Source organism: Anopheles arabiensis, chromosome 3 (genome assembly GCF_016920715.1).
Source record: "Anopheles arabiensis isolate DONGOLA chromosome 3, AaraD3, whole genome shotgun sequence".
Lineage (NCBI taxonomy): Eukaryota > Metazoa > Arthropoda > Insecta > Diptera > Culicidae > Anopheles > Anopheles arabiensis.
Window position 1 is genome coordinate 93327399 of NC_053518.1, and position 24292 is coordinate 93351690.

The 24292-nt window shown below is 46.8% G+C and overlaps 3 protein-coding genes across 4 annotated transcripts; all 3 read right to left on the reverse strand.

The window, feature by feature from the left end:
• Positions 1–4075: 4075 nt before the first annotated feature.
• On the reverse strand, positions 4076–14629 carry LOC120903184 (ovochymase-2-like). 2 transcript variants are annotated; one of them, XR_005739556.1, is made up of 6 exons: positions 13481–14629; positions 12506–13414; positions 11579–12442; positions 10833–11511; positions 5016–5297; positions 4076–4905 (listed from the first exon to the last, which is right to left on the reverse strand). XR_005739556.1 is itself a non-coding variant. In XM_040312447.1 (4 exons), the coding sequence occupies exons 1-4, from the start codon at positions 14587–14589 to the stop codon at positions 10836–10838; spliced, it is 3558 nt and encodes a 1185-aa protein (XP_040168381.1). In that variant the 5' UTR covers positions 14590–14629; the 3' UTR covers positions 10685–10835. The 2 variants fall into 2 exon arrangements, 1 of the variants encoding a protein (XP_040168381.1); XM_040312447.1 differs by lacking the exons at positions 4076–4905; positions 5016–5297 and having other exon boundaries at positions 10685–11511.
• Positions 14630–14735: 106 nt separating this feature from the next.
• Positions 14736–19097, reverse strand: LOC120903185. Its single transcript, XM_040312448.1, has 5 exons — positions 18798–19097; positions 17858–18719; positions 16932–17798; positions 16008–16868; positions 14736–15936 (listed from the first exon to the last, which is right to left on the reverse strand). The coding sequence occupies exons 1-5, from the start codon at positions 19039–19041 to the stop codon at positions 15276–15278; spliced, it is 3495 nt and encodes a 1164-aa protein (XP_040168382.1). The 5' UTR covers positions 19042–19097; the 3' UTR covers positions 14736–15275.
• A 1183-nt stretch (positions 19098–20280) lies between these two features.
• LOC120903956 lies at positions 20281–24248 on the reverse strand. Its single transcript, XM_040313641.1, has 4 exons — positions 23114–24248; positions 22125–23048; positions 21179–22045; positions 20281–21112 (listed from the first exon to the last, which is right to left on the reverse strand). Exons 1-4 carry the CDS (start codon positions 24217–24219, stop codon positions 20440–20442), a joined length of 3570 nt encoding a protein of 1189 aa, XP_040169575.1. The 5' UTR covers positions 24220–24248; the 3' UTR covers positions 20281–20439.
• Between the last annotated feature and the right edge of the window lie 44 nt (positions 24249–24292).

The window sequence follows — 24292 nt, forward strand, 5'->3', positions numbered from 1 at the left end:
TAAATGGCTTCCCCTGACGTCAAAGACCATATTTCTTTTCCACTGGATAAAAAACGCTGTACACATGTAACACTAAGCCACTGCGTATCAACAACGATCCGGTCCCGAAAGCATCGCCATCGCTTGTCGTCCGAATATGTTGAAGCGACAGTTTCGGGAAGTCTCTTCCCCCTCCCCCCCCATCTCCAACGTCTCGCTCGCTTTCTAGGAAACGAACCACTTTCGGTGCAGAACGACCACTCCATCCACACGTAACTGCACACGATAAAGGGCGAAACAATGATGCCGAAACAAAACGGTTGATTATCTACCAGTCGACTGCAGCCGCTCGCACCATGCACGACAAATTATGTTGGCACGTTTGGTGCCAACACTACGGAACAAATTACCGAACAATTTATGATATGCCATTGGCCGCGCGATCCGACCGGGGGATGCAAAGTTCTCCAACGCGGACAACGGACGACCGACCCACGATACGGGACGGACTGCTAAATCCCAATGGGTTGGGATCTCCATTGCCCACACACACACACACACACACAGAGCACTTGCGAAAGTTCTGTGCACGCTTGTATCCTTTGCTCGTTGAAGCAGTGTTTCGTAGAGTGAAGGAATGAAAGAGCGCAGGGAAAAGTGCACACAACTTGAAACAAACCCAATGGACAGCGAAACACCGGCGATGACCCATCGTGTTTCGCTCATCCTTCCGTCAGCCGACAGTAAATGGACAGCTTTTTATTCCGTTTTTGTTGCAACATGGCAGTACCAGGCGAAAGAGGGGTTTACATTTTTGTGAGCGAAAATTTAAATAAAGACACATAAATTTCTTTACACATTTATGTTAAAAAAAGGGACAGCATTTCTTAAAGATCACGACAAGAGCGTAGAGCGTTTCCCTTTTGGACCGGAATTCCGTTCTGCGAGCTCGGGAGTTTCTGTCACTGGAGACTTCCCCGAAAAGAGGAAAAGACATTCAACCACCCCGCATACGACCGGATGATCGCATACCGAAATCGGTAAAAGATTTTTAGATCAACCGATAAACCGTTGCACGTTGTAAAAATCGCACCGAACCCGGGCTAGTGGTGCCGGTTCCGGACGCGAAACACAAAGCAAAACACTCACTCGCTTGTTTGTCCGTTCCAACCGAAGGGCGGGGGATGTTTTTGCAATTTCGATTTATGGCAATCGCACACGGTGTCACACTGATGGGTATTTTGTTGTGGCGAATTTCTGTCGTTCTTGTGTTTCTTTTTAACCACAAACATCAAAACGAGCTTGCAGAATGGGGTTAAGCATGTAAACTAGCTGGTGGGTTGGATTTTGTTTCGTTTTTCCACCCGATATCACTTCAAACAGATTGGGGAAAAAGGAAAAGCAACGGTATGATGTGTCAAAGCGATCGATATTGGTTGGAGTAGAAGCAATTTGCTCCCACGTGTGTGTGTGTGTGTGTTTTGATGTTAATAAAAAAAGTATCCTCGGGCAGCACGTGGCGCCTCATCTCATCTCTGCTTTAAACGGTGTGAAAATGGAGATTAAAATTCAAACGAATTCCAAGTAAATTAGAAATTTCACCAGCCCATTAAAGCATGGGACGACCCATCTTCGGCTCCTGACTTGTTTGCCTTCTCGTCTCGAGCATATCAGCATGATGATAAATTTCCCCGAACGGCAAAGATTGTCAATTACAAAAGTGATGAAGAACGCATTTTACTCCTCCAAACCTGTGCCTGGTTTTCGTGTTTGTCTGTTGTTTTATTTTTCCGGTTTCCATTAAAACAACCACTGTCAAACTCATTCGACCGTCACGTCGTGTGTCAGTCCCGGAAAAGTTACTTTACAGACCCGGTGAAAGGAGTTTCACCCTTTTTCACCCCCACAACGCAGTGGAAGACGTTGCTAGGCCGTTGTTTGACACTTTTTTTCACCGAGTGTTGACTGACTTTAATTTCCACTTCAGCTCCGTCACAGACACATTTCGAAAAAGTCGCTCGGGGCCGCCTGAATGCAAATACAGCCTGAATGTGTGTGCTAATTTCTAAAGAAAAGCTAGTTTACTTCTCGTACTCTCCACCAGCACCCGCCTCTCATCAGTGATGGGAAAGCTAACACTGTGCCTGGGAAGGGATTAGCTTATTCGCTTGATTATCAGCCCGTAATCGTCGGCTCTCCGTCGACCATGGCAACCAGACACAGCCCGGGTTTTGAAAGGATTTTCGGGAACGTTTTTTGTTCAGCGCAAACAAGCTCCTGCCTCGTGCAGAAAGCCTGCCATGCCATGCTTTTGTGTCTTTTGTGATACAATAGAGAGAGAGTGGGCAGCTCTGGGTGACGTAAACACTTCATGGTTCGAGAAGGATGGCCGGACGGCTCCATTATAGTATACATAAAATATGACACTTTCAAGATGCCCTACAACAATCCCTCCCCCCACCCGTCGGGGAAGGGCGATTTTTTTGCGTGTTGAAGCACTCCCACTCCCACTCGCCGTCAATCCGTCAACCGTGACGAAACGAGGGTCGCCTGGGCGGCGCTGTTTTGCGTCGCGCACTTTCTACCGAGAAAAAGTAACCTCTTTCCCCCCAGTTTGCTTGTTCAAACACATACACATATTCAGCGAAGGTACGGCAAGGGTGACAAAATTTCATCCCACAACCCTTGAGAGTGTGTACTTAAATTACGTTCATCGAATCAAAAACCGTCGCCCGTCTCAATGTGTGTGGGGATATAGAAGGGACGGATCGATCGAATCATGCTGCCCCACTAGCAACTATCCCTAAGCATGGGTGCGCGGGCAATGGATGAGCGGAGCCGTCACTTGCATAAGGGTAACGTTGTCACAGTGATCACATTCCGAAGCCAATAGCTGGCAGCATATCGAGCGGGTTCACTCGAATGCTTATTCAATTGTCATCGGAGCCAACGCTGGCTGATTCTAATGACGCTCGCTGGTTCGATCGAAACGGAAGGGAGAAGCATTTGCAGACGCAATCGATGACGCATGTGAGTTCCTACCCGAACTATATTGGCAGCTCAAAATTAGCCCCTTCCTCCCGTAAGTGAGATACACACCGTCTGGAAACAGTTGAGAAAAATAGGATTGCACAAGCGTACAAAAACTTACTTCAAAGCATGGAAATTGAAACTCGATTCGAGTAATTGTCTGCATTTCAGAATGCAGCTAACGAACCGGTAGATAATCCTCTCCGCATGGCTGAGGGTGGTGAACCCCATTCTGGAAGGTGCAATCTCGATGAATGACGATGCAATTAGATCATAAGCTAGTGGATAGAGCGTCACTGGAGAAAATCTTAATTTCGTTAGAAAAGGATTAACCACCCACTGCAATGGAACCGAACCGTATCAATGGTAAAGTGGCATTTAAATGCCCTTATCTCTTACACATTTTCTGAGAAAAAAATCAATTAGACACAAAGTGTTCTGTTTTCCATTCATGTTCCAGAAATGCCAGCTGCCAACTGTTTTGCCTTTTATAGCAACGAAGTAGAAACCAGCTCAGCAGTCCTCTTGAAAGTTCTTCCCTCATCAATGAAAGTTATGCTTGGAAGAAAAATACAGTTATAATAATTCCCCTGCGCCTAACAATGTTTCCCGTTTTCAACCATAATTAAATGTGAAAATCTCTCGATCGACGAGCAAAACTTTCCATCATCGTGAAGTATTTCTTCGAGAACCTCTTCATTGACCTGGATAAAATGTGCACAGTGCCGTATGAAGTTGTTCAGAATACATTTTAATTGGCTCGAACAGTCGAAGTGAAACCCGTTGTCCATCACTGCTGCACAATGTGGGTTGTGATTAAAAAAAATGCTGTTTAACTAATTCATTTCCTTATTTTGATTGCATATGACGGAATGGAGTGGAAATATTCATTTCATTAGATTGATTGCATTACAAATAAGTTCACTTTTTGTGTACATTTCAATACGCCATCGAACACCAGGCGTCTCCATTGTGATACAAGCTACCAGGCGTCTCCATTGTTAAACGAAATTTATTGGAAGAATTTTTTGATACGAAATTTCAGTACATAAAAATATATTGAATGAACGTAGTGCTCATCCTATTGTAAAACATTTCTAAATTTCCAAAAACTACTTTTTTACGATATCAAAATGCTTTCATACCTCAAGCCACACAGAAGGATCGAAGCTTAATGTCATATATTATCACCTATCACATTATTCTGTAATCTCCTTCAGCTACAATCACATCTATAGTTGTAGAGAACCAGCTAGAAAGTGTTTTTTTTCTCTATCTTTCCCTTACTACATAGCCTTACTTTGCACTACAATGTTTCAGTACCCGTTTTTGCAATCAAGTGCATCGTACGGAGCGAACATGAACGGCCTTTCCGCTCCTTCCCAGCTATTGCGAGACACGCTACCAAGAACGCTTCTGCTCGGACTCGTGTGTTTGTTCAGCCAAGGCTCCTCGGCATTGGCACAGGACGGGAAGGAAACGAAAACACAAAGCATCGGTGCAATCGTTTACCACCATTGCATGGGGAAATCGATCGAGTGGCAGAAACGACTTCCGGTGACCAAACGACTGACCGGGAAGCCATCAGGCCACTTTATTTACGCTTCAACCGTGTCCATAATCGCTCCACCCCCCGATCGACAGGAAAAGCTCACTCTCTTGCAGTTTGCTCGAACCTGTGGCGGCACTGGCAGTGACAGGAAGTGGCAACTTTGGCACCGGCACCTTATCGACCGGGTATTATCTATCGGCGCACTTGTGGTGTCGGTGCAGTCTGGACAGTTTTTAGCCGGCAGCTGACTTGTAGTGGAAGTGGTCCCATTCTGCCATGCTTGCTTTCTCTCCGTATCGACTGCAATCTTTGCCCGCTCGCTACCGTCCGGAATGTCATTGAGGCTAAATTAGAAGGAAAGAATATATTTCTATTACACCAAGAATAGCCGGTGCTGGATAGAATTGTCGGACGTTCGGACAATGTTGAGTAGGATATATTTCGAATTATTTACCTATTCCGAGAGCAAATGGGCTTCCTTCCGCTTCGATGGCACGCTGTCGTTGCAGTTGTTGCAGAACCTTTTGTGCATCGTCCGCTTACGGTTTGTTGGCTTCCTTCAACAGCTATTCGGAGGCAATCGAGTGGACAAAGCTGATCCAATGGCCAACTGAACCCGGGACGGGGGCCGTACAATATTTCATCGAAAATGGTTTGACATCTAATCCTTATCGGCAGGCAAAAGCCACCTTGTCATGCTCTGTGCTGGGAATGAAGCGTGCTGGGCGATACTTCTCTTTAATGACAAGTGCAGTTGGAAGATTTGAGGATTTTTAGCACAATTTATGTTGAGATTTACCTGGCTATACTCCAGGGAAACTGTGTTTTTTTATGATAAAGAAAGGGGTTTAAACAATTTTTCATTCACAATAACAAACAATCATGCATTACCATCCATAATGCTTTCAGTAATCTTATAAATAGCTACTTGCTTCACATAAGGCCATGACTTCTTGTTTAAAAACAATAAGCGCCCTTTTAGCGTAAGCGTTAAATCAGCGTCATCTTGCCGCCCCAATCGCACTCCCCCTAATCGTATGCAATCAGATAGCACGCAACCTCTTTCGAACCAGCCACAACGACACCGACACTGACCATGCTGGAGTCCATCCATCCGGCTAAACCCGAAAAATGGTCCACTAATCTCCCGCCCGCCTTCCACGCTCGACGGCCACCATGAAATCTAATGACCCGTACAGGACGGCCAACTGTCGGCGGTTTAGCCGACGATGAGGATTACAGATTGCCCCATAGGAGGGGGTTCCAGTGTAGGTAATCCCACGTGCCGCCTGCATCCCAACGGTCATCCTGCCTCCACTCTTAAATCTTTGCCCGGGTGCAGAAACCGACCGACCAGCAGGTCCCGCAGCTGAAAAGTCTTTTCGGTCAAGCGAAGCGAATCACTCCAAAGCCCAGATGGTGAACCTTTGCGACGGGACGATGCATACGGTTTGCTTCTTTTTGTGCTGTTTGCATTCCCTCGCACACTTTGGCCTGAAGCTGCCGAACGAAAGTCCCAAAAGGAAGCGCTCCATAAATTAAGGAAAACCGACAAAGCAATGGATTGAATTTGTCACGCTTCTCAGGCGGCAAAGAAGGAAATGTATGTGTGTGTGTGGGTCTGCTAGCTGTAATTGACAGTGGATATGGATGGTGAAATGAATACGGATTACATCTGCCAGAACACTGGGCATTAGGCACCCAGGGCATTTACTGTTCATAAAATGCTAAAAAGAGAATCTTCTATAAAGAATAATATTTTAAAAGAGGCAAACAAGAGTTTATTGTAAACCCGATTTGATGCTTTTGTGAAGAATCTTTTGCGAAAGATTGGAACACTTTACAAGCAAATTGCATCACACCCTCAAACTGTCCCATAAAACGTCATAAAGCAACCAAGTCCCGTGCATTGTTCCCGGTGGCATGTTTGCGTTGGCTGGCTTGATGGGGCGATGATAAATTTCGCTACATTCACCAGGGAATGCTAGCGCGAAGAAGGATGCAAGATAGCGTCGGTAATGCTATTCATACGACCAGAAACTTTTCATATCGCGCTGCTGCTTTCCTCAAGCGCGTAATTATTTGCGCTTCGAGTCGCTTGGCTCGCTTACCGAGCGACTGAAGATATCCCCACACTTTCACAGTGTGCATGTGTGTGTGTGTGTGTGAGTGATGTTTTTGGGTATGTGAAATTGAAATTTTACGGTGGTTTATGATGTGTGCAGAGGCGACATTTGCAACGGCAGTACCCGGCAGCTCGCGACAAAACCCGCAAAACAATGCACTTTGAGCGGCTTCATTCATTGAGCGAAGGAAGTCTGCCGGGTGTGTGAGCGCTTTATGGTTGGTGTGACTGTTTGTTACATTGTAAAGTGTGAAAAGATGCAGAGCGCGTAGCGGAAAGGGGCAATAAAACAATGTGATAAAATAAAGTTCTCATAAAGAGAATAGAAATCCTTCATCCGAATGCGGATCAACTCGCATGAGTGTGTGGAGATGACAATGTGGAATATGAATGCGATTTGATTTGCATTCTCTGATTCATTTTACCTTATACAATCATGGGTTTTAAGCAAATCATTGCAGTCCTTCATGCTTGTTTAAAAAAATGCAGCAAAATACCATTTAAGATAATTAATGCGCCTATAACTATGCAATCTACATGACATAATCGCTGTATAAAGTGCTTTTTTCCTCCTTTTTTAATGGAATTTACCTATTCTACAAGGCAAAGCAGAATGTATCATAAAAGTTACTTTACAAGTTAGTTGTGCCATTATACCCAAACAAATCCTCCCGGAAATTTACTGTTTTGCACATACTTTGCAGTATTATCTGATTTTATTCCCTCTGCATATTTACTTGGAGACCCCCTGCAGGACAGCCAATTTAGACCATTGCCTTTTGTTAATTCCCTATCTCTCCTAATCATGTCTAATCCAGTTTCTAAACATTGCATTCTCATCATTGTTCGTCCTTTTAAATGTAGCTAGTTTTCATCCAAAAACCGTCAGCGAAACTAACGTTAAGCGCACCCATTTGCCACAAACAACTCCCATCCAGAGCGAAACTCCACGGAACACGGAAAACATGGCCCGTCCTGTACACTCTGTGAACCGTTCCCACCTCTAAGGAGTTGCAAACAACAGAGAACAAAGCGGCGAAGCGATTCTGTTGCCACAGCCGGGAGCTTACGGAACCAGCGCCCGTGACAGGCTGTCTGGAAAGGTTAAGGAAGCCCGAAGCACCGTCAACAAAACGAGAGAACGATGGGCGAGTTGGGCAAAGCTGACAAGCAGAACAAAATAAAACAACTGGCACTAAAAAGGAACACGGCAACGCGAGAAATCACCACGCGACAATCGATTAACTGCATCTGGCGTGGCCGTGGTGTGGCTCGGTGGAATAGCTCGGAATCGCTCACATTTCATGCACCTCACGTACGGCGCACGTACGGTCGCCATTAGTTTGCTAAACAGTGGAGCCAGAACAAAACCCCCAAGCGCTCTGCCACGTAGCTGATCCGGGTTAATCCGAGGCGGCAGTTTGCCGCGCGAACGGCGACAACTTCTCTAAACCGGGCAGCACTTTAAATGCCGTCGGAATCCGGAATGCCGTTACACACTCTTTCTCTCTCTCGCACACACACACAAACACATCGCGGTATGTTTGTCGCCGGCCAAAGTCAGTCGAAAGTCGACCCATTATCAGCGGCGACTAGTGCTGTATTTATTCCCATCCACACATCGCTGTTTTCGCCAGACAAACACAAAGTCAGCACAGCTTGTCATAATAATCATAATCATCGCCATCATCGACTGCACCCAGCTCGTTCGGTGGTCAATTCACGGCTTATGAATCGAAAGCTTATAAGCTGCAAACCAAGCGCCACACACCCACCGTTGCTGGCCACATGTTCGAGCTCGTTCACTGGTCGTACGGTGCCGGCATTGTTCCGGTTCGGTCCATTGAGACTGGGAAAATTATTACCCAATCGGGACGCGCTCCATTTCGGTTCGATTTTTCCTTCACTTCAACAAAAAAAAACCTGGGGAAGCTCTCAAAGATTTAAACGTCTCACTCCGTACATTGACCATTAGACAACAATGAGACAAGGTAGGGTTAAGTCGCACGATATTTATGGTTCAATAAATAGCCCCTTTCAACTGACCTGTTTTACTCAATCAGCCATTTGAAATAAAGCACGATTAAAGTGTGCACAGTGTGCTGGGCGGGCTGGGTGACATATTGTGATATAGGGCAATGGAAATTTACGAAGAAATTGCATTGCTCAACTAATCAATTCTTAGCATTTCAAAAGGTCATCCGAAGGCTTTACACGCAGGATAGTATACGTTACTCGCTACAAGTGTGCGGAGATGTTCTCTCTTCTGGAAAAATGTACAAAAATCTCCTTTTTTCCTGGTAAAGGTCGATGAGAGCTCCTCCAGTCCTTTTAAACTGACGCCAAAAATAGATCGGCATTACTGCCCTTTTGCGTATTGGATCAAGCAGATCTTGGTCAGCCGGCTGTAATCCACCCACCCAACAAAAGGAAAAGGAAGTTATATAATTAAAAATAGCTTCCAGCGTAGATGCATGGCGCTTCGAATGGAACAAAGCCACTGAAACAGAAAAGATTCACCATTCCGTCACGTGGTAGAGGTGTAGGCGCAAAGTTGAATAATTTAATTTAAAATCCTTTCCACACGTTTATGGCCTCGTGATTAAACTGACAAAAGAATGCCGGAAACCATGCCAGTGAGAGAGATTACGCCTGATTGTAGGCTATCGTTTACATGTGTCCACGCCCACAGGTATGCAATCCGCACGACATATCTGCCTTTTTAATAGCTTAACAAGAGTTGTTGTCATTTTTAATTGCTTACATTGCTTTTGCTTGTTTTGTTCAATACGTTCACATGCATTCCCTAAATTCCATTTATTACTTATAAACGCATTGTGTTTCTCACATTTCTACTTCTATCTAGCGTCTTATGGCTATCTGTCAGCGACAGCAGCTCGTATGTTGCTCGTGCATACATTAAACAGTACTCTTCTTGTCACAATACCCTTTCCTTATCAAACTAACCTCTTTTTTCCTTTACCAAAGCCAATGGATATGTTTTTAATAGAGCCGTTCTACCCGTAAGACAATCTCTTCCCTTTTCCCGTGCACACGTTTTCGTGTGACGTGCGTTTTTGGAGTACGTGCGGCACGTGAACCAATGTTCCGCATCGTCTCCCTCCAACTACCAGACGTTCTTGATTGAAGCACGTTCACCAACATCACTGCCATCGTTGATCGAGGCAAGATGAGAAACTTGCAACTGCATCACCGCAGCACCAGCTTAACCTTCGGCGTCCTCCATTCAGGGCATCGTTTGGGAGAAGAAGTTCAACCCAAATCCGAACTTGCTGCCCCTATAGTTTCAAGCCACAAAGAGCTCTTTGCTTTAAAAAGACTCGCAGCGTGAAGTTCTTAGTGTGGCAGGGGAAATCGGTTCGAAAATGGAGCACCAGTGTCGACGATATCAATAATCTCCTCACCTTTCACGTGCAAAATCGCTCGCACGTCGTGACCGCTCAGTTTCAAACTGAAATGGGAACACATTTCGTTCGAGAGGGTAAATTGATATCAACCCCTCCGTTAACCGATCGATTTCATTGCTGAGGCTTGCTTTTCCGGGCAAACAAAGAAGTGAAAAAAATCAGCGAACGAGTGCCTGAATGTAGACTTCTTTGTGTTTGTGAGCCCCGCTGCACACACACATCGCTCAGGTGGGCCAACAACGAATTGATTCGATTTGTCGAGCGGTTCATAATAATGGCGGTAACATAAATTAATGCTTCACAAAAGTTGTACTTCTTCGCTTTGCGGGGTTGCACGTTTTGTGAATCACTCCACGGAGACGGACATCAAACCTCGTGCTAATGTTTCTTTGTCGCCGCTCGTCGAGAGTCGAGGGGTGAGTGAGACAGAATCAAACACAGAAAAGGTAGTGTACTGACAGAAGACCATTTGCTCCGTCTAGACGGAAGACTCGTAACGCCCGGGAGCTGCTTTTTTTAGGGGGAATTTTTGTGACAGGAAGCTGTGCTGTAGAAACGACGAAAGATAAATTATGTTGATTAGCACCAACTTGTGCATGTTTTGTTTTATCGTGCTGTTTATTCCTCGATCTTTCTGAACGTTGCAACGTAGAACTTTGTCAGACGACTTGAAATGCCACCGAATTTGAGGCTTAAATTATAATTTTAAAGTACCTACCTGCTACTTTTGAATGAAAATTAAGTGTTCTGTCAAGTTATAAGGCAGTTTGGAGGTCCCTAGTCGCTCATCCATGCTATCCAGTATCCAGTCCAGATACACATCCACATCGGTATAGATAGCAGGATAGTAACTGCTACACAGCTCTGGTCGCAGCGAGAATAACCCTCGTAAAAAGTGACGCTGCTCTCCGAGCAATTCTTGTGTCGTGTGCAATGGAAAGCCCGGCATAACAGGGTAGCATTCGTTTTGTGAATCTCGGACCATCAGGTTGCATTGTTTCGTGCGCTCGATCTGTAAACGTAACGCCATTCCATTCCAGCGCCGTTGACATTCGGCAGGCGGGACAAACCGGGTGCGATCCACCTTGCTCGTGATGAACGAACCATGCGCTAAGCCAAAAGTGACCGTCGCCATGCTGGACACAGCGTAACTGCGAACTTCGTCAAGAATCGGCAGGCAGATCGGTTGCACGTGAGGTTGCGATACGTCTGCTGGAGTTGCTAGCTGAACCAGCGCTATGTCGTCCGTGTATCCGGTTCTGTTGTATTGTGGATGAACGATGATCCTCTCCACTGCAATCCGGTGCGTCTTAGGCCGGCATAACGTCGTACCATCAGCGTCCCAACAATTATCGCCTGAATCTGACTCAACGTAGCCACCGAACTGCACCCAAAGCCTGCGCCAAAGTAACAAAAACAATTATCAACCTTCGAAGCATTACTTACTTCCCTACATCTACTTACTTGGCATCTTGTTTCAGGCAGCTCGCAACACCAATCGCGTACCATTCACTCACCAGCACAACGGTACATCTGGTAAAAAGGGTCGAATTATACGCCTCAATCCATTCGTACACAAATCCATGCCACGGCTCCGTCTCGTACGTTGCGTTCGCGCTGGATCCCTTGGTATGAGCCCCGCAAGTTTTAAAATTGAACAGCCTTCTTCTGGAAGTGTTTCGAGTCGCAGGAGGATCCACCTGCTCCACATAGGAATCCGGGGATACAGTGCTATCAAGCTGCATGTTTTCCAGCATCCAGTCCACGTACGCATTGGTATCGGTAAACAGATACGGATAGCCTGGATTGTGGTAGTTAACGAGATCCGTAAAACTGTTCATTCCGCTTAGAAAATAGCGCTTCTCGCTTCCAACCCGCAGTAACGTTTGTAGCGGAGCGCCTGCCTTTAACGCCGCCGGCTCCTTTGCGTCTTTGTCCAGCGCAACAGCACAACGTGACCGATTGTTCAAGGTAATGGCGGCGTTCTGTTGCGCAAATCGTTCCTGACAGTTGAGCGGATCCAGTGGCTCAAGCTGGGTGCTTTGCTCGTGGTAAATGTACGATGGCACTACCAGTTCGAAGGGCGTACTGTTTCGAAACTCCTCTATCAGTGGCATACAGATCGGGCTGATGTAACGCTTGGTAACGTTGGCCGGTTCTACCAGCTCGATCAGTGCGATGTTGTGGATGTTATATGTGCCATTATACTGTGGATGGATGGTGATCTGCTTGATCTCCACCGCCTGGTACGGACGATCGCACACTCCAAATGTGCATGCAATCTCCAGAACTGGATTGTAGTGATTGAACCCTAGCACAATCGATCGCCTGCAATAAATACGAATTATTGTTATTTTATCAGGAAAACAGGGATACTCGAAAGACAATTACCATTGTACATCAGGACGAAACACGTTTGCCGACGTCAGCGCGTAACGTTCGTTGATCAAAACAACCAAACCATCTGGCACCGTGTTTTGCTTGACGGGATTTTCCACGGTTTTCAGCGTTCCGATCCACGGAATGAGTGTGATCGAACCGGTACCCCTCGGTTCGACCACATTCTGGCCACAGGATTCCATGTTGAAGAGCTTTAGCTTTTCACTACCGACAGCCTGCTGACGCTCTTTCCACTTTGCGAGCGTTGCATTTGCGATCAGTTCCTGCTCGTCCTCGTTTACCGCTTCGTTGTATCGCATGTTGTACAACATCCAGTCGAGGTAGGAGTACACATTCACGTACAAAACCGGTATGGAGCTGTCTCCGGCGCAAGTAAGCCCGAGCAGGTCGAATCCACGCAGTACGTAACGCTCGCCAGCATTGACCATACTCATATGCTCCTGTAGTGGAGTACCCTGCCCGAGCAAACTGTCGCAGTTTGTAACATCCTCCTCGGGAACTGACACACAGAAGCTCTTCTCCTCATTATCGATCGCAAATCCAGCAACGATGTGTACGGATTTACAAAAGTCCGGATCTACATGGTTCACCGACTGATCAACGATTGTCCCGGTGGTCAACCTGAACGCCAGGACGGAAAAGTTCTCCGTTCTATTGGTGTAAAGCGTTGGCGTTACAGGTAAACAGATGGGCTTCACGTGAGGTTGCGTCGTGTCGGCGGGACTTTGCAGCTCAATCAGTGCTATATTGTCGTTGATCGTGTTTTTGCTAAACCTGGGATGGGCCACTACTCTTCCGATCGAGCGAGATTGCGTTGGATACGCGCATATCGTTGTGCCATTACGCTCGAAGCACTTTTGCTCATGCAAATCGTCAAAACCGCCAAACAATATCCGTAAACTGCAATTATTTAAAATTTCATTTAGAAGCTACATCTTAATTTATGAAGGTTTTGCAGTGACTTACTCTTTCTCATTCTTTTCAAAACAGCTTGCCGTACCCACCACGTACCATTCGCTGATGAGTGTAACAACACATTTGACCTTATTCTCCTTCGTCAGAACAAACCCAAGCCAAGGCAGGGGAGCCGGTTGTCCAGAGGCCAGCACCGTCTCGTTCTTCGTACCACAAGTGTTCAGATTGAACAGTGGAAGCTTCTCCTCGTAATCCACCTCCAGCTCGTCGGTATCGAACACGAGCACGCGCCGATCGATGTATTGATCGATCCATCCCAAATACTTGGCCACATCGGCATAGGCCGTGTACTTGGACGGATCGCACAGTCCCGTCCGCTGGCGGACCGGAATGAACGATACCACGCCCCGCACAAACCATTTGCCCTCTACATTGAAGAACAAACCCCCACCACTGTCCCCATTACAAGCACTCACGTTCGACTGGCCGCCGCCACAGAACATCTCCGCCGTAAGCTGATTGGCGAACGACAAACGATCACTCTTGATGCACGTCAGCGCGTCCACCACACCGATCGACGCTTGCTTCAGCTGCTCCGACACGACGTCCTGCTCATTCAGACCAAAGCCCACCAGGGTACCGGTTTTGCCCACAATCAGCTCCTGGTTTTTATCCATCGTCCACAGACAAACGGGCTGCACGAACTCGCTCATCGTGATGCTCCCCGCCAGCTTGATCAGTGCGATATCGTTCACGAATCTACTCGAATTGTATCCGGGATGCACTATCAATTCCTGCACCGTGTGCTCCTGCACGAACTCGCTCACCTCCTTCAGATGAACCCGACCCAGGTGTACCGAAATCTGGCTCACGGGCAGTAGCCCATTCACAAGGAAAACGCAATGAGCCGCCGTGAGAATGGTGTTCTCGTCAATGATGGATCCTCCACACGCGTAATCCAACTGATCGCCCTTGCGGTGAAAGATTGCCGCATGCCACGGCCAGTGACCCGGCTTTGCGTCGATTCCATTATGAACGAGATGGATCGTCTTGACTCTTCGCTTGCCGCACGTTAAACGATTCGGACCGAGCGATTGAGCGGTCACGTACAGCAACAGCACACTGAACAGTATCAACAGACCTAGCAACTCCCGTGCCATTGCTCCACCGGTGAAGATGTTGCGTTTTCACTACTCCACTGCCACAAACTGAATGCGCCACAGCGAACGGCTGCTGTTGAGCATTTATTCGACCTTGGGGGAGTCTACGTTCAATTGGAACAGGTTTTGGTAGGGTTTTTTGACAGTTATGTTGGTTATACTGATTTATTGGAGCACATGTTTTCAAGTATGCAACTCTGTGAGGTGTTAGAATTTTGAGGGTTTTTACGCGCGATCGGAGATCGTGTTTTGGGAATGTGTTGGTGCTGGTCAAACACCTTGGGCTGGGTGTTACGAAAACGGGTTCGTTACAAGCTATGCCCCAAACCGGTCTCACTACGTTGAGCTTTTAAGCGATGGACGGAGCGCAGAAGACCTGAGATGGGGGGAGAAATCTAAAAATAAAACTCGTCTGTTGCTGAGCTGCAGTAGAACAGCATAAAATCGAACTCCACGCATAAACCTTGACCGTGACTTTGTGATGAACACAAAGCTAACGAATGTTAAAAGTAAAACCGTGTTGACGTAAACACTAGCTGTTCCGTTACGCATTCTGTTGCGTGTATAAGTTCTCACACTCACGCTAACCGAAGCCCAATCAAGACAGCAATCAAAATCAAGATAGCGATGAATTCATATTCATGCAACAAGCTATTGCGAACGGAATGGGAGGAGTATACGCACGTTTACGCAAACACTAACTGTTCCGTTAGATCGTACGCGTTCTGTTGCGTGAATAACCTTCCCTCCACGTTCTCCAATATCCAATCAAGATAATCGTCCACATTAGTGTAGATGGCGGGATAGTACGCACTGCAGCTTCCCGGCTTGACTGTCATAACGCCCCGAAGAAAACGCCTATCTTCTCCCCTTAGTTCCTGTGTCGTGTGCAGCGGAAAACCTGGATGTATAAAGTAGCATCCATCTCCTTCTGCGTTCGGCTGCTGCAAAACACACAGCCCTGTACGGCCGGCCTGAACGTTCAACTGCAATCCATCCCAGCGCCGTTGACATTCGGTCGAGGCAATGAAGCGGCCGTCCAACCCCAACGTGTTGTAACCTGCACTAAAGCTCAAAAACGAAGTTGAAGATAAGCTCGATACGTTGTAGCTACGAACATCGTCTACAATTGGCAAACAGATGGGCTGAATGTGTGGTTGTGACAGGTCTGCTGACGATCCCAGCTGTACCAGCGCTATGTCATCCGTGTGTTGGGCACTGTTGTACGCAGGATGAACGATTATCTTCGCGATCGGAATGGTCTGTGTGGCTCGTTTAAAGGTGCCATCGTTTTGATTGCATTCATCTTGCGTTACCTTTCTGTAGCCTCCGAACTGGACAAATATTCTGGAAATCAAACTCAATTATAAGCTAATGAAGAACTTTGTAGGAGTTTTAAAAGACTCAAGAGCACTTACTCCTTTGTATCATAGCCCAAACAGCTCGCAGGACCTACGGCATACCATTCGCTGATCAGTGTCACTACGCAGTATATGTATTTGTTTGACTTTGCCAAATCATCCCATCGTTCCACGAACCCTATCCAAGGTTCCTGTTCGTAGCTCTCCTGGGAGCTATTTGAAAGTATCCCGCATGTATTGAAGTTGAAAAGCCGTCTCTTTGCAATGTTTCGCACTGGTAATCGATGCATTGGAGCAAATTCTTTTGTCGGACTAGGGGTATTATCTGTATCATTAACTTTCATATTCTCCAAGATCCAATCGAGATGCTGGCTAACATCAGTAAGAAGGTACGGTAGGTCGGGAGTTTTCGGCCTACTGGACCTTATGAGCAGACTTAACCCGTATAGAAAATAATGCTTGCGATCGTTAAAATCTATCGATCCTTGTAATGCCGATCCGGTATGTCCCGAGAACCGCATACCAGCGTCGCTCTCGTAATCATCTGCACACACCGGAAGCTCCTGCACGGGGAGAAAAGCTCCTTCATGGATGAGTTGTGCTTGGCAGTTGGCCGGGCTCAACCGTTTCACTTTTCTGCTCTCAGACAGTTCCGTTGCCAGCTTCAACTCCAACGGTGTGCTGTTGCGGAACTCCTGCATCAGCGGTAGACAAATTGGACTAATCAAAGGCTTCGTAGTGTTGGCCGGTTCCATCAGTTCGATCAGAGCGATGTTATTCTGATGCAAGCTTTGCTCGTTAAAGTCTGGATGGATGTATACCTTCTTAATATCCACTTTTTGATAAGGCGGATCACAACCTTTAATCTCACAGCTTAGCTCGAAAACTCGATCGTGGTAACCTAGAATAACTGATCGCCTGTGAAGACAACACCATTCAGCTTAATCTTTGCATAGGAAGGCTAAAGCTTTACGGACTTACCACTCTTGCGGGATACTGAAAAGCTGAGCTGGAGCTAATGCATACCGTTCGCTTATCAGTATCACTTTTCCCAGGACGCGCGGTGGCGAGGTGGACACATTTTCAAGCCCTTCCAGTGAGCCTATCCAAGGGTTGTAGGTAACCACGCTACTAACTCTCTGTGCCATCTTGATGATACCACAGGTACTCATATCGAAAAGGAGTAGCTTTTCGTGCTCCTTCTGCCGGATCGCCCACTTTGCCTCGAGGGATGAGTCTTTGGCATCCAAGTCCACCTCGTTGAATCTCATGTTGTACAGCATCCAGTCGAGGTAAGCGTACAAATTGTTGTACACTGTCGGCACCGTGGATTCACAATCTCTACCAAACAGATCAAACCCACGCAGCACGTACCGCTGCTCTCGTAATTCCTGCAGAGCTGCCCCCGATTTGAGTGCGGCACAATCGCCCGTTGTTTCTGCTGCAAGTTGCCCACAAATACGCTTCTCGTCCAAGTTCAACCTCAAACCCACGTCTAAGTACATATCTATGCATTGCGAGGAATTAACGTAGCGAGTGGGTTTATCTACAAACGATCGTTTGAGAGCAGAGTAGCTGATGGCCAACAGGTTGGAGGTTTGGTTCGAGTAAAGTTCTTTTGTGACCGGCAGACAGATAGGCCTCACGTTGGGCTGCGTTATGTCCGCTGGAGTCAGAAGCTCCACCAGCGCTATGTTGTCCGTGAACTCTTTATCGTTGTACCTTGGGTGGATGATGATGCGCTGGATTTGCAGTGTTTGCGTCGGATCGGCACACACCGCCGTTCCATTACGATCGAAGCATTTTCGCACCTTAAGATCTTCATAATTGCCCAATCGAATGCGAACCCTAGAAGGAACCAGAATTGTTTTATACCAAGATCAGATAACAAGAAAGCCTGTACTTACTCGTTTCCATCGTTCTCGAAACAGCTTGCCGGACCGACGGCATACCATTCGCTGACGAGCGTAACGACACACTTCACAAAGGTGGTCTGACCCACCACAGCATACCCAAACCAAGGGTAGCTCATGTGAGATCCTTCGGCAAGAAATGTGTCCGACTTGATACCACACGTTTTAAGATCGAAAAGTGGAAGCTTTTCCTCATAATCCACTTCATAGTCGTCTGTATCGAACACGAGCACACGAGGGTCAATGTACTGTTCGATCCACTTCAGATACTTGGCCACATCGGCAAAGGCCGTGAACTTTGACGTATCACATAGAGCCGTATTTTTTCGCAATGGAATGAACGAAACAATACCTCGCACGAACCATCTGCCCTCAACTTCCAGAAACAATCCACCACCACTGTCTCCGTTGCAGGCGCTCACTCCATCCCGGCCTCCTCCGCAAAACATCTCCGACGTCAGGTACGTTCCGAACGCTGCCCGATCATTCGCAAGGCATGTCAGCGTATCGACCACACCGATCGACGCCTGCTTCAACTGCTCCGACACGACGTCTTGCTCCGTCAGTCCGAACCCCAGCACCGTACCGTTCTTGCCCACGATCAACTCCTGATTGTTGTCCATCGTCCACAGACAGACGGGTTGTACGTGCGGTGTCATAGTAATGTTGCTCGCCAGTTTGATCAGAGCTATGTCGTTCTTGAATCGGCGCACATTTAATCCAGGATGTACTATCACCTGCCGCACACCATGCGTCTGAGTGTATTCGGTTCGCTCGTGCAGCCGAATACGGCCTACCTCGATCGACAGCTGCTCAGGTGAGATAGCTCTACTCCCAACCGTAACACAGTGACCAGCTGTGAAGTAGAAAACAAAGACGCACCATACAGATGAGGGCTTAACATTTACTACGATCACTTGCGCACATTACGTACATGTGAGAATGGTATCTTCATCGATGATCGAGCCACCACACTTGTACTCTTCAGCACCGTTCGCACGCTGATAGATGACCGCATGCCACGGCCAGTGACCCGGCATTGCGTCGATACCATTGTGAATGAGATAAACCGATTTCACCTTACGCCGGCCGCACACGAGCCGATTGACGCCGACCGTCTGACTCCAGACGCACAACACACCGGACAGTAGCAGCAGCCATCGCAACAGATCACGCATAGCTACGTCCGTTTGCTTCTAGCTCAGAATTGGAACTGAATACGATCGTGCTGCTTAGACTGGTTCGACAATGAATGTAACTCTGAGGCAAGTTATAACTAGAGAGTCCAACAGGACCCATGTTTCGATAGTTTGGAAACAGGTTTGTATATCGTCAAAACCTCTTTTTGGTAGCGTGGTTTGTGTGGTTTTATGTGTGTTGGTGTTTTGTTTTGATTCGACTCTCTTTTTTTTCATTCCTGCGCTCTGGCACATACAATCTCTATCTTTGAGATGCGTACTAGTAAACAATCTAACAAAACAGACCCAATCTATGACGTTATATTGTATAAGAATAATAACGCTCAAATTTATTAAGATAGTAGAATAAATACAAAAACGGTTAGTAACAAATTAAAAACAGTTGTGTTAAATAGAGAGAGAGAGAGAGAGAGAGAGAGAGAGTTTGTGTGTGTTAGAGACAAAAAAGAGAGATTGATAGAGAGCTCGAGACAGAGAGCGAGAGAGAGAAAGAAAAGAGTATCGAAAATCGAGAAATTTACAGCAAACATAAAAGAGAAAAAAGGCAAAAGTATAGAGGCGCGTGAGGTTCGATTCGGAGAGTGGAGCGATGATTGAGAGACGATCGATTTGGAGATAGGATCGTTTGCGAAAATGGCATGACCAACACGAGAAGCAAACGCAGATAAGTTTTTGAATGGACGTATGCGCGAGCGGTGGTGGAAAAATAAAACAAAACCTTACAGGTGGTGGTTACGACATGTACACCAGAAGAATCATGTCACGAAATGTCTTAATTTTGACCCATTCTTCAATTCAATTTCAGCGACATTCATTTTGACATAAGATAACTTTTTTTCGCCAAACAAAAATAATCAACAAATGTGTAGAACACATTTACACGGTGTTATGAAACGCAAGTCTACTCGAACGACTCAATACATTGCCCGTCATGGATTCTAGCCCAGAATGGATCGTCCCCCCGTACCGAAAATTGACAATCCGGCTGCGTGGTCTTGAAACCTTTTATAGGCCGGCATGTCCGCATAGGACGTTTGCACCAAATAGAAAATGGATTGCGTTTCAGAATACGGAAAAGAAGCATAAACCCATCTTTATTCGAAAACACCCCTTTGCGCTTAAACTTAATACGAGAAAGTTCTTTGCTTTGTGAGGTATGTGTTCTGCTATCAACATTTTGTGATAGAAAGCTACACTGTAGGAATGACGACAGATAAATTATGTTGAATAGTACTAACTTATGCATGTTTTGTTTTATTGTTAAGTTTATTCTCGATCCTTCTACGCCATATGTGGGAGAAGCCCCGTTAAACTTAGCACGGGGTCTTGAAAAGTCACCACGTTTTAGGAAAAGCTATTCTTCAAAGTATATATTTACTACTTTTCTGTGAAAATTAAGTGTTGTTTCAAATTGTACGGCAATCTGGATATCCCAAGCCGTTCATCCATGTTATCCAGTATCCAGTCCAGATACACATCCACATCGGTATAGATCGCAGGATAGTAACTGCTACATAGCTCTGGTCGCAGCGAGAATAACCCTCGTAAAAAGTGACGTTGCTCTCCAAACAATTGTTGTGTCGTGTGCAACGGAAAGCCCGGAAGTGTGGGATAGCATTCGTTCTGTGGGTCTCGCACCACCAGGATGCATTGTTTCGTTTGCTCGATCTGTATATTCAGTGCCATTCCATCCCAACGTCGTTGACACTCGGTAGACGGAACGAACTGGGTACCGTTAACCTTGCACGTGAGCAACGTAAAATTCTCCAAACCCATCGTGACCATCGCTAAGCTGGATACAGAATAACTGCGCACCTCGTCCAGAATGGGCAAACATATCGGTTGCACGTTTGGTTGCGATATATCTGCCGGAGTGGCCAGCTGAACCAGCGCAATGTCGTTTTTGTAACCGATTATGTTGTATTGTGGATGAACGACGATCCTCTCGACAGCGATCTCGTACGTCTTAGGCCGGCATATCCTCGTTCCATCTTGGTCCCAACAGCCACCCCATAAACTCGTACCATAGCTTCCAAATTGAACCCAAAGCCTGCGTTGGAATAACAAAACAATTAGCCATCCTCTAATTACTAACTACTACTTTCTGTCTACTCACTTGATATCTGGGTTTAAGCAGCTCGCAACACCAATCGTATACCATTCACTCACCAGCACAACGGAACATTGTATAAAAAAAGTCGAATTGAACACCGGATTCCAGTTGTGCACAAATCCATGCCACGGCTCTGTCTCGTACGTTGCGTTCGCGCTGGATCCCTTCGTGTAGGCCCCGCAAGTTTTGAAATTGAACAGTCTTCTTCTGGATGTGTTTTGTGTCGGAGGAGGATCCACACGCTTCACATTGGGCGATGTTTCTGTGGGCACACTACCATTAAGCTGCATGTTTTCCAGTATCCAGTCCAGGTACGCATTGGTATCGGTAAACAGATACGGCGCACTTGGATTTATGTAGTTCACGAGATGCATAAAACTGTTTATACCGCTTAGAAAATAACGCTTCTTGCTTCCAACCCTCAGTAAGGTTTGAAGTGGAGTGCCCGCATATAACACAGCCGGCTCCGCTGCGTCCGTAGCCAGTGCTACCGCACAGCGTGATCGACTGTTCAAGGTAACGTTGGCTCTCAGTTGCGTAAACCGTTCCTGACAGTTGAGCAGATCGAGCGGCTGCAACTGGGTGCTTTGATGGATTAAGAAGGATGGTGGTACCAGTAGTTCGAGTGACGTACTGTTTCGTAGCTCCTCTATCAATGGCATGCAGATCGGGCTGATTAAACGCTCGGTAACGTTAGCCGGTTCTACCAGCTCAATCAGTGCGATGTTGTGCACATTCAGCGTGCCGTTATACTGTGGATGAATAGTGACATACTTAATCTCCACCGAAGACGGTGGAGGAGAACATGGTCCAAATTTACATGATTTTTCCTCTATTGAAAACAAGGTATGCTTTAGCGTAATCGATCGCCTGCAATGAATACAAGAGCAAATGATGCAAAGAAACACGTTAATTTGACTGGCAAAAGAGATAAATGAAATACAATTACCATTGTACATCAGGGCGGAAAACGTTTGCTGCTGTTAATGCGTAACGTTCGTTGATCAAAACGACCAAACCATCTGATTCCCTCATTCCTTTACTTGGATTATCGACAGATTTCAGCGTTCCAATCCACGGCATGACAATCATCGTATTTATAACCTTATCCAAGATTTTGGTCTCAAATACTACATCCTGGCCACAGGATTCCATGTTGAAGAGCTTTAGCTTTTCACTTCCGACAGCCTGCTGGCGCTCTCTCCATTTTGCAAGCGTTGCATTCGCGATCAGTTCCTGCCCGTCCTCGTTTACTGCTTCGTTGTATCGCATATTGTACAGCATCCAGTCGAGGTAAGAGTATATATTCACGAACCATAGCGGTATGGATTTCCTTCCGGCACAGGTTATCCCAAACAGGTCGAATCCTCGCAGTACGTAACGCTCACCAGCATCGACCGTGCTCACATACTCCTGTAGTGGAGCACCCTGCCCGAGCAACCCATCGCAGTTTGCAACATCCTCCTTCGGAACTATTACACAAATGCTTTTTTCCTCATTATCGATCGCAAACGAAGTGTTTAAGAGTACTGTTGTACAAAACTCGGAATCTAAATAGATGACATCCTGATCGATGATGGTCCCAAGAGCCAACCGCAACGCCAGAACGGAAAAGTTCTCCGTTTGGTTGGTGTAAAGCGTTGGCGTTACCGGCAAACAGATGGGCTTCACGTGAGGTTGCGTCGTGTCGGCGGGACTTTGCAGTTCGATCAGCGCTATATTATCGTTGATTGTGTTTTTGCTAAACCTGGGATGGGCCACTACTCTCCCGATCGAGCGTGATTGCGTTGGATAGGCGCATACCGTCGAGCCGTTGCGCTCGAAGCACTTTTGCTCATGTAGTTCTTTATAGCCGCCGAACAAAATCCGCAAACTATAAAACAAACAATATAAACATTTGTTTAGAGATTTTTATGGATTATTTAAATAAATACTTACTCTTTCCCATTCTTTTCAAAACAGCTTGCCGTGCCCACCACGTACCATTCGCTGACGAGTGTAACGACACACTTGACCTTTTCCTCCTTCGTCAGAACAAACCCAAGCCAAGGCAGGGGAGCCGGTTGTCCAGTGGCCAGCACCGTCTCGCTCTTCGTGCCACAAGTGTTCAGATTGAACAGTGGAAGCTTCTCCTCGTAATCCACCTCCAGCTCGTCGGTATCGAACACGAGCACGCGCCGATCGATGTACTGATCGATCCACCCCAAATACTTGGCCACATCGGCATAGGCCGTGTATTTGGACGGATCGCACAGTCCCGTCCGCTGGCGAACTGGAATGAACGATACTACGCCCCGCACAAACCATTTGCCCTCTACGTTGAAGAACAAACCCCCACCACTGTCCCCATTACAAGCACTCACGTTCGACTGGCCGCCGCCACAGAACATCTCCGCCGTAAGCTGATTGGCGAACGACAAACGATCACTCTTGATGCACGTCAGCGCGTCCACCACACCGATCGACGCTTGCTTCAGCTGCTCCGACACGACGTCCTGCTCATTCAGACCAAAGCCCACCAGGGTACCGGTTTTTCCCACAATCAGCTCCTGGTTTTTATCCATCGTCCACAGACAAACGGGCTGCACGAACTCGCTCATCGTGATGCTCCCCGTCAGCTTGATCAGTGCGATATCGTTCACGAATCTACTCGAATTGTATCCGGGATGCACTATCAATTCCTGCACCGTGTGCTCCTGCACGAACTCGCTCACCTCCTTCAGATGAACCCGACCCAGGTGGACCGAAATCCGGCTCACGGGCAGTAGCCCATTCACAAGGAAAACGCAATGAGCCGCCGTGAGAATGGTGTTCTCGTCAATGATGGATCCCCCACATGCGTAATCTAACTGATCGCCCTTGCGGTGAAAGATTGCCGCATGCCATGGCCAGTGACCCGGTTTTGCGTCGATCCCATTTTGAACCAGATGGATCGTCTTGACTCTTCGCTTGCCGCATGTCAAACGATTCGGACCGAGCGATTGGGCGACCACACACAAAAGCACACTGGACAATATCAGCAGACCCAGCAGCTGCCGCGCCATTGCTCCAAGATATTGCGTCTTTACTCTGCCACTGCTACAAACTGATTGTGTGACTATACGCGGCAGCTTTTGA